General features: G+C 63.6%; 2 protein-coding genes across 10 annotated transcripts in view; one reads left to right on the forward strand and one right to left on the reverse strand.

The window, feature by feature from the left end:
- Nucleotides 1-1251: 1251 nt before the first annotated feature.
- On the forward strand, nucleotides 1252-7175 carry MFSD10 (major facilitator superfamily domain containing 10). Of its 2 annotated transcripts, XM_057705459.1 has the most exons (13): nucleotides 1252-1369; nucleotides 1677-1893; nucleotides 1998-2094; nucleotides 2340-2443; nucleotides 2740-2898; nucleotides 2983-3144; nucleotides 3436-3544; nucleotides 3660-3771; nucleotides 3938-4046; nucleotides 4137-4227; nucleotides 4328-4375; nucleotides 4461-4550; nucleotides 4708-7175. In XM_057705459.1, exons 2-13 carry the CDS (start codon nucleotides 1720-1722, stop codon nucleotides 4821-4823), a joined length of 1371 nt encoding a protein of 456 aa, XP_057561442.1. In that variant the 5' UTR covers nucleotides 1252-1369; nucleotides 1677-1719; the 3' UTR covers nucleotides 4824-7175. The 2 variants fall into 2 exon arrangements, with proteins under 2 accessions (XP_057561442.1, XP_057561443.1); XM_057705460.1 differs by lacking the exon at nucleotides 1252-1369 and having other exon boundaries at nucleotides 1382-1893; nucleotides 4461-4606; nucleotides 4645-4791.
- ADD1 (adducin 1) overlaps nucleotides 5535-12065 on the reverse strand; it is an 89302-nt gene continuing 82771 nt past the window's right edge. For 7 of the 8 annotated variants that reach the window (XM_057705451.1, XM_057705456.1, XM_057705450.1 and 4 more), the window contains 2 exons: nucleotides 9563-9661; nucleotides 5535-7419 (listed from right to left, as the gene is read on the reverse strand). In XM_057705451.1, the coding sequence (XP_057561434.1) occupies nucleotides 7055-7419; nucleotides 9563-9661 (464 nt within the window). In that variant the 3' untranslated portion in view covers nucleotides 5535-7054. The remainder of the gene's footprint in view (nucleotides 7420-9562; nucleotides 9662-12065) is intronic. The other variant, XM_057705455.1, reaches the window with a different exon arrangement.

Consider the following 12065-nt stretch of genomic DNA (forward strand, 5'->3'; position numbering starts at 1 on the left):
CACAACGGGGCTGTGTCGACCCGGCCTGCTGTTAACACCGTACGGCCGCAAGAGTCCACCCCCATGTAAACTCAGCCCTGCAGCTGTGGCTGCATTACCTCACCAAGGTGCTGGGCCCGAGGCCTTGCTGCTGAGGTGTGCGGGGGTGGGACGTGCCCGCCACAAGCTCATAAAGCCCAGCTTTGGGTCCTGGGTCCGCCGAGCACATCCACCTCTGCCCACCCTGGCCTCCACCCCACTGCACGCATAGTCCTTGGAAACGTCGATGGCCCGTCCCAGCCCTGCCTTCCTACTTGCGAGGGGGCGTGCATAGAATGGGTCGCGGAAGAAGCTGGTTATGAAACCAGCTGTGACCAACTGGCCAGGTGTAGAGTGAGAGCTGTCCTGGGTATTTCAGTATGAGTAGGTCTGCGTGCATGCTACCCAGCTCTCCCTCCCCTCTGTCGCGCCCCTGCCATCTTTGACCTCCACTGTGTCGGATGCAGAGTTCTAAGCGGGGAGCGCGGCCCCCGGACCTGGATGAAGGACCGCGTGTCCTCCTGGGGGAAAGCTAAACAGGTGTTCTTTTTGGTCGTAGGTGGGACAATGGCACGTTAGGCAAAGTGTGACCGCTATGATGTTTATTTGAAATTCAGCGTCGTTTACGGAGGGGTGTATGGCTGCCGGGCTGACGGGGCGGACTGACCCTCCGGTTAGTTCGGCCACAGACGCCTGACTCAGGGGACGGAAGGGGAGCAGGAGGTGCAGGCAGGCCCTCCAGTCCGAGCGTGCCCGGGGGGCACCTGCTCCTCTTCGGTCACCCCGGGGCAGGCGGGGCGCCGGACAGTCCGGCCTTCACGCCCCCCCACCCCCCGCCTGCCCGTCCCGGCCGAGGCACGAGTGCGGCGAACCCGCGCCCCGCACGGACGCCGCGTCTCTACGGGCGCATTTCGGGCCGAGGCCTCCGGGGGGAGAGGATGCAGCGAGGCGGGTCCGGTCAGGGTGGACTCCGCCCTCCGGCCCTCCGGACGGAGCGCCCAAAACTCCGGGGTCACCGAAGAAGAGCAGGCCACCCGGACTGCTGTCAGGCGCCTCCTCTCGGACCCCTTCCCGCCGGGACGCCGCTGCCGGACCCGGTACCAGGCCTGCAGCCGCGCCGCCTAGGAGCACCGGCGCGGTCCCGCCCAGCGGCCCGGAAAGGGAGCGCAGGGCCAGGCCCACTTCCGGGCGGGCGGGGGAGGGGCACGCCCACTTCTGGGTGGGGAGGGGAGAGGCAGCCCACTTCCGGGCGGGGCGGGGCGGGGCGTGGACAGGCGCCCGCCCCGCCCGGCGGGTCGCTCCGCATCCGTCCGTCCGTCCGTCCGACCGTGCGTGCGTGCTTCCCCCACAGGTCTGTGCGGGGCGCGATCTGCGGCTCGCGGGGCCGCCTGCCCGCCCGCCTGGGCCTGCGCTGCCCCGGGACCGTGGGGCGGCGGCGGGGCGGTGGGCCTCCGGGCCTGCGGTTTCTTTGCGCCGGGGCGGGGGCGGGGCGCGCAGAGGGGCCCTGGGCCGGGTGGCGGCGCGGGCGGGCGCTTTCGGCGCGCTGGTCCCGGCGGGCTGGGGGCGCGGCGGCAGCGGGGGTCTCGGCCGCCCCGCGCGGGAGGCGGGCGTCGGGCCGGGGGACCCCGCGGGCGCTCGTGCAGCGTGCGCTCTTGCAGACCCGACACACGCTCGGCCAGGCCGGGTCGGAGCGGCCCCATCATGGGCTGTGGAGCTGGCGGGAGCTGCACCCCGCGGCCGCCCATCCGCCGGCAGCCGGCAGCCGAAACCCGCGTGGTCGCTGTGGTCTTCCTCGGCCTCCTGCTGGACCTTCTGGCCTTCACCCTGCTGCTGCCCCTGCTGCCCGCGCTGCTGGAGAGCCACGGCCGTGCCCGCGTGAGCCCCCCTCCCAGTCCCGAGGCCCCCTCACCCCTGCCGGCCGCGCATGGCTCCAGGCCCCTCGGGGACTCCCCAGACCGTCACACGTCCTTGTCCCCCAGGACCCCCTCTATGGCTCGTGGCAGCGCGGGGTGGACCGGTTTGCGGCAGCCATCGGGATGCCAGCAGAGAAGAGGTACAACAGCGTCCTGTTCGGAGGTACGGGCCTGAGCTGGGGCTGGGGGCCCACTAGGGTCCTGTCCTCCTGGTTCCTCCCTTCTCAGTCCCACGTCCTAGTCCTCACCGTCTCGCTGCGGGCACTGTTTACTTCTCCTCCACGTAGAGTGGCCACTTGCCGTTGGGGCCATCTCGGCTGGAGGTCCATGGCCTGGGAGCGCAGGGCTCAGCGTGGTCAGGGCCTTGGGGACCGGCACTGTGGTGACCGTGGCCTCTGTCTCTTCCAGGTCTGATTGGCTCGGTTTTCTGCCTCCTGCAGTTCCTCGCAGCGCCGCTCACCGGGGCCGTCTCTGACTGCCTGGGGAGGCGCCCGGTGATGCTGCTGTCCCTGGTACGGGTGCCCACGGACGGGAGCCTCCTCCCGCCACCCAGCAGCTCTCTGGGGAGGCAGCTGTGGGCCCTCGTTGCCCCCTGGGGGTGGTGTTTGGCCGGGGGGGAGGGTTCTGTAGCTAAGCCAGGCTGTGCCAGGGCTGTTCCCGCCACGGGGACACTGGGAACACAAGTGGCCCTTGGGTGCTCCAGAACAGGGCAGGGCCTCGGGGGTGTTGCTCAGGCTTGCCGGCCTCTCCGTGGGCCCCTCCTGGCCTCCAGTGACGGTGCCTGCCCTTGGCCCCTGCCCCGAGGCAGACAGGTCTGGCCGCCTCGTATGCCGTGTGGGCTGCCTCGAAGAGCTTTGCGGCCTTCCTGGCCTCCAGGGTGATCGGGGGCATCAGCAAGGGGAACGTCAGCCTCTCCACTGCCATCGTCGCCGACCTGGGCTCGCCTCCTGCCCGCAGCAGGGGCATGGTGCGTGCACCCCTGCGGGGCGGAGGGGTGGAGGGGCCCCTGGGTCTGGGTCTCCCTGCCTGGCTCAAGCAGCCTTCTCCCCAGGCAGTCATCGGGGTGGCCTTCTCTCTGGGCTTCACGCTGGGCCCCATGCTTGGCGCCTCCCTACCCGTGGAGATGGTGCCTTGGCTGGCCCTGCTCTTCGCGGTCTCGGACCTGCTGTTCATCTCCTGTTTCCTGCCGGAGACGCTGCCCCCGGAGAAGCGGGTAAGGTGGGAGCCGGACAGGGGCAGGGGCCTGTGGGGATGCCCGTCGTGGGTGGCAGTCCCAGGCGCTGGGGAGGCCGGGCTGCCCACTCCTGGGGTCCAGACACTCTTGGGAGCACAGCACCTCCTGGGGCCCCTGCATTCCCCAGACTTTCTGCCTCCGAAGCCTGACAGGTAGACTGGGGGCCAGGCCTGCTGGGGCCAGGCAGCTTTGGGTCAAGCCCACCGCCGGGCTGTGAGGCCTGGGACGCCCCCAGCCTCCCGGCAGGCCCCTCAGTCCTGTCCCCTCCAGGCACCTTCCGTCACGCTGGGGTTCCGAGCTGCCGCGGACCTGCTCAGCCCCCTGGCCCTGCTCTGCTTCTCAGCTGTGGCACGTGGCCCAGAGCCGCCCACTGGAGTCAGTAAGGAGCGGGCCCCCTCATGAGGGCGGGGCTGTGGCTCCCTCGGGCTGCCCGGGGTCCCTCCAGCTGCTATCGGGGCCGTGACCTCTGACAGTCCCTTCCTGCTGCTCCCCAGGGCTGGGTAGTCTGCGTCTGCTGGGCCTGGTCTACTTCCTCTACCTCTTCCTGTTCTCGGGCCTGGAGTTCACACTGAGCTTCCTCGTGCACCAGCGCTTCCAGTTCAGCAGGTGGGAGCGTGGGGCCCCTCGAAGGACCCCGCCTGGGACGCCCTGCCGTGTCCCCATCCTGACACACCTTCAGGGCTGCCTCCCACCTTGCCCATCCCCCGGGGCCCCGCCCAGGATCCTGGGGCAGCGCTGGCTGGGCCCGGTGCTGACGGCTCGCCCCTCCCAGCCTGGAGCAGGGCAAGGTGTTCCTCTTCATCGGCCTCACCATGGCCGCCATCCAGGGTGCCTACGCCCGGCGGATCGGCCCTGGCCAGGAGATCACAGCTGTGAAGCGGGTACGGGGGCTCCCCTGGGAGGGGGCAGGCGGCGCCCCGAGCTCTGTGGCGGCAGCGGGGTGGCCCTGAGACCAGCCATGCCGCCCGCAGGCCATCTTGCTGCTCATCCCCGCCTTCCTCCTCATCGGCTGGGGGCACACGCTGCCCGCGCTGGGCCTGGGGCTGCTGCTCTACTCCTTCGGTGAGTGGCCCTGCCGGGGCGGCGGCCGGGAATCCTGGAGGGTCGCACCCCCCAGCCTCTCCTCCGGGCTGACGGGCGCCTCCCTGATGTCCCTCTGCAGCCGCTGCCGTCGTGGTGCCCTGCCTGTCCTCTGCGGTCGCCGGCTACGGTGAGAGGCCCTTCCCTTGCCCGAGGCCACCCCGGGTGGGAGGCGGCCTGTGGGCACCTGACAGCCTCTCCCCTTCCCCCCACAGGCTCGCCCGGGCAGAAGGGCGTGGTCATGGGCACGTTGCGGAGCCTGGGCGCCTTGGCCAGGGCGGTGGGGCCTGTGGTGGCCGCCTCAGGTGAGGCCGCCGGACAGCGCTCGGGGCTCGCTGGGCACCGGGGGAGGCCCCACCAGGCCGGGGGGCTGCTGGCCACTTAACCTCCGCAGCGCAGCCCTGCCCTCCGGGGCAGGGGCTGGGGGAACCGTCGCCGTCACCACCCCCGCTGTCTCCGCAGTGTACTGGCTGGCCGGAGCCCGGGTCTGCTACACCGTGTGCGCGGGGCTCTTCCTGCTCCCCTTCTCCCTCCTGCGGAACCTGAGGCCTGCAGCGGGGACACTCAAGGCCGCGTAGCTGAGCCACCCCCACGCCGGCGCGGGGACCTGGGGCAGGAAGTGGGAGGCCTGGGCCAGGACGCTCCCCACTGCCCGCCTCCCCCCCACCCCCCAGGGCCCTTGCACCCGCGACACTCCTGCGTGGACCTGCCTCCCAGGCTTTCGGTTCACTTGTCTTTTATGCTCAGCGACACAGGGTAGCCGCCAGGCCCCCGAATGACCAGATGACACAGCTATTTTATACCAAGTGCCTTTCTCCAGTGCACCGTCTGCCGCAGCCGCCACCACCCCGGGCGACCCCCAGGCACTCGCAGGAGCAGCTTGAGCTGAGCAGCCTTCAGCGCGCCACTGCCCGCACGCGGGCAAGGCTCTGCCCAGGCCTGTCTCCCTTCTGCACTGTGGTGGGGCTGGACCGTCAGACAAAGGACCCCCCCCACCCCAGTACTGGGGTCAGCACCTGTCAGGTGGGACTTGGGGTGTGTCCTGCCCCCCGGCAGACTGGGGAGGAGCAACCCCTCTGCTGGGCTGCCCCCCACCCCCCTGTGGGCGAACAGGCACCCCGGGGCGGGCGCTTCTGGGTCGGAGGCGTCCTCCACGGCCCAGTGACAGACTGTGTTGGATCAAGAAATACCCGCTTTGGGGTCTTTTTTTGGAACATGAAGTAAACGTCTGGAAGTCCTATTTTAAGGGAACAAAGAAAAGGAGTCAAGATGCAAGACCACTTCCCAAGTTTAGACAAGTAAATTGCTTAAAGAATTTTATTTGTGAGTAAAACGTTACAGTGAAGAAAGGCCACAGGCCCTGTCCTCCCAAGCCTGTGTCTGTATATGCAACTAAACTTCACGTTGTGATACAAAGAGTTAAAATAAACTACAAAAGTGAAACTAAAGTCATTGCATACGCGGGGTCGGAGGAGGGAATAAAAGCCCATGGTTAACTGAAGTGCAGGGTGGGGGTGGAGAACGCGACCACCGCCCGGGCAACAAAACAAGACACAGAGAAGCGGCCTGCTCGCCGTAAGCTCGAAGCAGGGGTCAGTGCCATGCAGCCAGCCTCAGGTCCTGCCTGGGTGTCGAGTGTGTGGGACCCGACCCACATCGGGCACTGGGTGCCCCAAGGGCCCCTCCCCCCTCCTGGGGGCCTGTCTGGGGGACAGGCTGGCACTGGAGCTCCAGGACGAGTTACTGTCGAGGAGACACCTGGCCACCCGCTAGTTCCCGCTATCTTCCAGGGATGTGAGGTGAAATTCACCGCAGCGCTGGAGGGTGCGAGGTGGGCTCTGGCAGTGACTGTGCAGGACGTCAGGTGGGAACCCCCGGGGCTGACCCCTACCCCGAGCTGCCTTCAGTCAAAGCGAGGGTACCCCCTAGGCTGAACTAAGAGCAGACCCCCTCTCAGTTCCCAAACCTCTGACAGTGCTCGGAGCCCTGCTGCGGGCCCTGGGGAGGGCACACGCGCAGAGCGCGCCCCTCACGCGCCACAGTCCGCGTGCAGGGCAAGCTGCACACCTGCTGAGGGGAAATCTAGAAAGGACCCCTTCCCTCCCAACGCACCCTCCCTATGACGGGGATCAAGAGACCCCAGTGAGTAAGAAACGGAGCCCGCGTCTGGTTTTGACCGCAGGGGAAGTGAAGAGACCATGCACAGGTTGCGCTGGGTGTGCACAGGCCTGTGTGCTGCTGGGGTGGCCGGCTCAGCCCGAACCCCCCTCTCAAAGGCCACCACGGTGGCCTGGGCCTTTGGGGAGGGGGGTTCCCAGGACCTAGGCTTTGTACCCAAACAAATGAAACCACTGAGCAGGAGGCCACGGGTTGGTCCAGTCACCTGCAACCTCGGGGTGAAGGGGAGCCTTGGGGCGATGGGGCGCAGTGACTTCACAAGGGAAGGAGTGCAGGAGCGGCTGAGGCCAGCGCTGGCAGACCTGCCCCCATCCAGCCAGAACCTTGACTTAGTGCCCCTGGGGACAGCACGTCCCCAGGGAGCTCACGAGATGGGCCGAGGTGCTGGGCCCTGCAGGGCAGGGCTCGGAGGTGGACGCGGAGACCAGGTCTCCCCCGGAACCCGAGGCTGCGGGCCAGGCCGCTGTGCGCACACAAGGTTAGCACCGGTCTACGTGGGGATTTGGTCACGCCGTGAGGGGAGCACTAGCTACACAGAGGGATGGCCTTTTGCATTCCATTACGCAAGAAGACAGGGCACGAGACACACTCAGGGACAGTCTGGTGACATCGGTTTGTGTGGGAAGGGCCTTCAGGAGTCGCTCCTCTTCTTGCTCTTCTTCAGGAAGGAGGGGGTGCGGAATTTCTTCTTCTTTTTGGACGGGGACTTGCCCGGAGACCCATCACTGCCAGGATCCACAGCGGCCCCCTCCTCGGCTGCTGGGGAGGCGGCCTCCTCGGCCACCGGGGCTGTGGCTGGCTCGGGGCTGGCCACCGAGGGGGACATGGTGGGGCTTGGAGGGCCCCCGGCTTCACAAGGCCCCTCCTCCTCCTCCTCCTTCTCCGATGTCGGGAAGCCGGGCACTCCTGAAGGCTCATCGGGGGACGGGTCGGGGAGAGTCAGCGTGAAGGTGGCGGCCTCACTGTGGTCTCCGCAAGTCGGCTCCTGCGGCGGGTCTGGGGGCGGGCGGGAGAGACAGGGTTAGGACCCCGAAGGGGGATGTCTAGGGCCCTGCACGGAAGCTGCCACTGTGTGTGACTCTAGGCAAGAGTAAGAAGCTGTCAATAAGGTCTACTCCACGTCAAGGCTGGATGGAGCTCACAGCGCAGATCGTGGGCTCAACCTCAGGGTGGGTTTTTAGCTCCTTCTCATGGACAACGTGCTGACAAACTCGACGCAGCCCCAGGGCTTCGGTCCCCAGTTAGTGTCACGGGCAGAGTGACGGAGGCGAGCACAGACACTCCAGGCCTGCAGCCTTCTGCGTTAAACACTTGAACCCTTAAAGGACACACGTTAGTGGTCCTGAAATGAACCCTACGTCTCTATCCACAACACCTGGTCTCCCCCAAGGAGAAAACTATGTGAAGCCGTGGCAGCTAGTAGAAAACCACAAGCCAATTCCCAGGCCCCATCAACATCAGCACCAAACAAAGGCCGTCTCGGGCTGCAGAGTTAAAAGAGAGGAACTCTAAGGTAAGGGACAGGCAAAAAATTCAAGCCATCTTAACAATTTGAACATGGAAATATAAAAGAGCCAAATGGAACTTGTTTCAAAGAAACAGCGTGAGGGCTTGTTCCTACACTGACCCTGGGGGAAACCAGCTTCGTAGAGTTTTTTAAAATAGCCTACCGAGTGACAAGCCACTGGCAGGTTGGGCAACAGCAAACCGTTCAGTACCCGGAAATCTAGCCACACATCAGGAGGTGAGCAGAGGCGGGGCTGAGCTGGGGAGGAGCCGCTGCCCTGGGAGGCTGGAGCCGCCCCGCCCGGAGGATGAGAGGCCCCGGCTCAGCCGGGCGGGTGGCAGTCAGGGCTCACTCTGCGGGGCATGCAGAGGCCGCCCGTGGGTGCTCAGGGGAACTTTTATCATTTGACCAAATGTCACATTTAAAAAACAGCACTAAATGTCACTCTTCCACCCCCTCAAATTAAGCTTAAGCACCAGCTTAAGCAAAGACCCAAACACATGGGAATCCCATGCAGCAGGCAGCCAAACCCCAGCCTGCCAGAGTCCAGTCCAGACTGACATCCGACCTGGTACAGCAAAACCTTCCCACTGAGCAGCCACGAGTCTTGAGGGAGGAACAGGACAGCGTGGTTCCTCTGGAGCTTCTGAGCCCCGGAGTGCTCTGAGCAGCACCACCTTGGCCTGGGGGGACTCGAGGACAGGCTGCCCACCGCGCAGCTCAGGTGACCCAGTCCCTTCCAGGAAGGCCACTGCCCAGAATGGAGGAACTGGATACAAGAAAAGGGGGTCTTCGTTTTTATTTTGAATAAACAGAAAACAAAACTTAACAAGCAACAGAGAAGCAGGAGCATGAGGCCAAGCACAGGGAATTCTGATTACACAGCAGAGGGCCAGGCGGCAGGCGGTACTTACTATGGTAACAGGTACTCTTTAGCACATCCACCTCCTGTTTGTAACGCAGCCACAGGAAGAGAAAAGCACAGGTAGAGAATCTATGCACTCAGTCACAGCCATCGGCTTACAGAGGACAATGGCCGGGCCATTCTTGTGGACACAAGAGGGGCAGGAGGTGAGCCACAGGCCCCCAACAGGCAACGGGAAGCACAACGTACAGGACCGAGGGACAGACACACAGGCCACACGCCAGTCACACGGTGGGTGGTCTGAAAGGCCAGGGGAGGCGGGCGCTCTCCATGGACTGGGAAATATGGCCAAAGAACGCAAGCCTGGGGCCCAGACACAACAGAGGACGCCCCCGGGGGGATGCGAGCACAGAAGGTTAGGACGTGTGCAGGCAACACGGACATCATGAATGAACGCGGGTTCCAATCCCTGATGCCCGTCCTCCCACCTTGTGACAAAACACCAACGAATCTGTGTGGCCTCAAGCTACCCAGGACAGAACCAACACGGGAGCGGAGGAAGCCAGGCGAGCTCAGAGCGGGCGATGTACTGGTTTCCATCCAAAAGCACACGCGGCTGTTCGTGTCAGTTCAACGACGGCCACACTCAGCTGTTTCTCTTCTACAGACAAAGCCAGGACGCCCGCCCCTCCTGGCGGCGCCGCCCAAGGTGGCTGTGCACCCTCCCACACGGGTCGGCCACTCACCACCTCCACCCCAGAGCTCACCTTCCTCCAGCTTGACAGGGGTGCTGGGGGGAGTGTGGGGGGCAGCGGGGGGCTCTGGAGGACTCTTGTCTTTCTCTTCTCTAGTCTCGTCCAGATTCTCTGCAGATGCACAGAACGTGAGAGGAGCGTGATGAAGAGCTTTAGACGCCACGGGCCTCCCCCTCCACCCGCTGTAGGCACACGGGCCCTCTCGCCCTGCCCAGCGGGCTCCGGGCATCTGGGGCTTCTCAGGGCGCAAGCAAGGGCCCAGGAAGGGAGGGGCTCGCAGCCGCTGTCCTCAGCCTTTTCCTCATTTGTAACCAAAAGAGGACGAAGGAAGCCGCTTACAACTGGGGAGTGGATCTCAATTGCAGAAACTTCCAGAGCCGCCGCTGTGACACGCTGGGACCAGTGACCCCCGGTCTGTGCTCCCCTGTCCTCCAGGGAGGGGCCCTCCCCATGTCTGCACCACCCTGCCTCGCCCACTGCGGAGCAAGAGCCCTGGGTCCCCAGCACCCACACCCTACTTGTTACCTCAAGGGATGTTACAGGAGTAGGACTTTGGTTTTAATCTTTCATTTAGAGCATTTCTACCAGTAATTTAAATTTAAGCTTGGCAGTTGTAAGGCATATTTTTATTTTCTAAAGTAAAATATACTAAGGACCAGAGAAAAAATTACAGGAACTAGGACCCAGGATCCAGCAAGTTCCAAGCCTATCCGTCATGTAGAGGAAAACGTATACCAGCGCTACCCTAACCCTCACATCTTCTCCTCTCACTTAACCCCATGTTAATAGCTTAGGACCAGCAGGTCCCATAGTTTGAACAAACTTCCCCGTGTCCTGAGCCTGCAGCTCCCTTCATGAAGCCATGTGTCTATAAACAAAGGCTTCACATCTCCTGCCTGAGTGAACAAATCTCTTCAGCCAGGAAAAGCAGCCAAAGGCCAGAGGCTTTCTTCCTTGTGCCCGAGGTGCTGGCCTTCGACCACAGCCCGAGTTTTCCCTGCGGCACACAACCACCCTCCACCACGCGGAGAGCCGGCACCGGTGCCGGGCAGGGTTTCCCGGCTGCGCCCCGGCTGCCACTTTGCTGCAACCTCTGTGACCACACAGCACGATCACAGCTGTCCCCTCCACATCCACTCACTCGCGGTAACTCCCCTCCTGATGGAGCCTCAAATGAAGAGGCAACTCTTGCGTCCTGTGGTTTAACTCAAAAAAAAAAAAAAAAAAAAAATCCAGGTTTCCCAGACACGGGACAAGTCCAAAGGGCAGACACATGTATGTGTACACAGGAGCTGGGGTTCGGCTACAGGACCAACACGGGCCCACACACCAATTCTTACTCTAAGGCAAGTGATCATGGCCGCAGCTCAGACAAAGCTTTCTGCAGGGCTGCGTGCGCCGCTCAGGAGATGACCAGAAGGTCAGGCCCGCTCTGAGTCTGTGTGCTGTGGGTCTTAATTTTAATGCACATATAACAGCAAGTGACAGGCAGTGATGCTGTAACACACTGAAAAGCAACGCAAATGTCCACAGAGGCCACGTGATGCATTACGTAGCTGGTCTAAAACAAGACTGAGGAAGCTCAACTGGGGCAAATCAGAGGCTGTGTTTGAGGCAGGAATAGTTCCCAGGATGGTCCCCCAGGAATCCTGGAGGTCAACTGTGGGACTTCCATTCCAAGAGGGCTGCTCCCAGGAGACGAAGCATGGTCCACACTGATGCCCTGGGGACAGCACATGAACCCCCTGGAGGAGACGTCGTGCCCCAGGGTCTTGGTGGTAACCACCCAGGGCCCTCGGGGACAGTGATTCAGACCCACTGAGGCTTCGTGTCAGAGGCCCTGGGAGGCTGCCTTCTCTCTCAGTTCTCAAAAACGTTTGGATCTGCTTTCAAAAACCTGAAGTTTGAAACAAGCTGCTGCAAGAGGTTCTGGGTCTCAGAGCCATTTATTTTCCTTTGTTGTAAAATAGTCCCAACACGTTTTACGAAAACATGACCTCCTCTGTGGGTGAGCTACCGAGAGCAACAAAGGCCACGCCAGCACGGGCCACTCCTCGCAGGGCCTGCAAAGGCTGGTCCCTGGGCCTGTGACCACGCCCGGCCATGAGCGCAGCGGAGACAAAGGCGGGAGGAGGCCACGTACAGGCTGCAGGTCACAGACCCGGGCCGGCCTCTGCCCCGAGCGCCCTTGTTCCTGGGAAGGCATTTCGTGCTCTGACTAGTGGGAACAGGCCCGGCTCTCAGCGTCCTGCTGAGACACACGCAGACACAGCACCCACAGGCTGCCTGGCACGACGGAACTGCCCAGAAGCGACCGGAGCATGGCTGCGACCGGGCAACTCAAAGGAGGCCTCTTCGTGGTGAGAGAAGTAGTGCGTATGTCAAAGGCTAAACGCACCATAAAAACAACACTCAGAAGAACTAGCACGCTCCTCTGTGGATGGCCTGCGCCCTCCACGTAGACAGCGACCTGCTGGAGGAAGGAGCGCCGCCCACAGCCTGGAGCTCCAGACGG

The sequence above is a fragment of the Hippopotamus amphibius genome, chromosome 13 (assembly GCF_030028045.1).
Source record: "Hippopotamus amphibius kiboko isolate mHipAmp2 chromosome 13, mHipAmp2.hap2, whole genome shotgun sequence".
NCBI classification, from domain to species: domain Eukaryota; kingdom Metazoa; phylum Chordata; class Mammalia; order Artiodactyla; family Hippopotamidae; genus Hippopotamus; species Hippopotamus amphibius.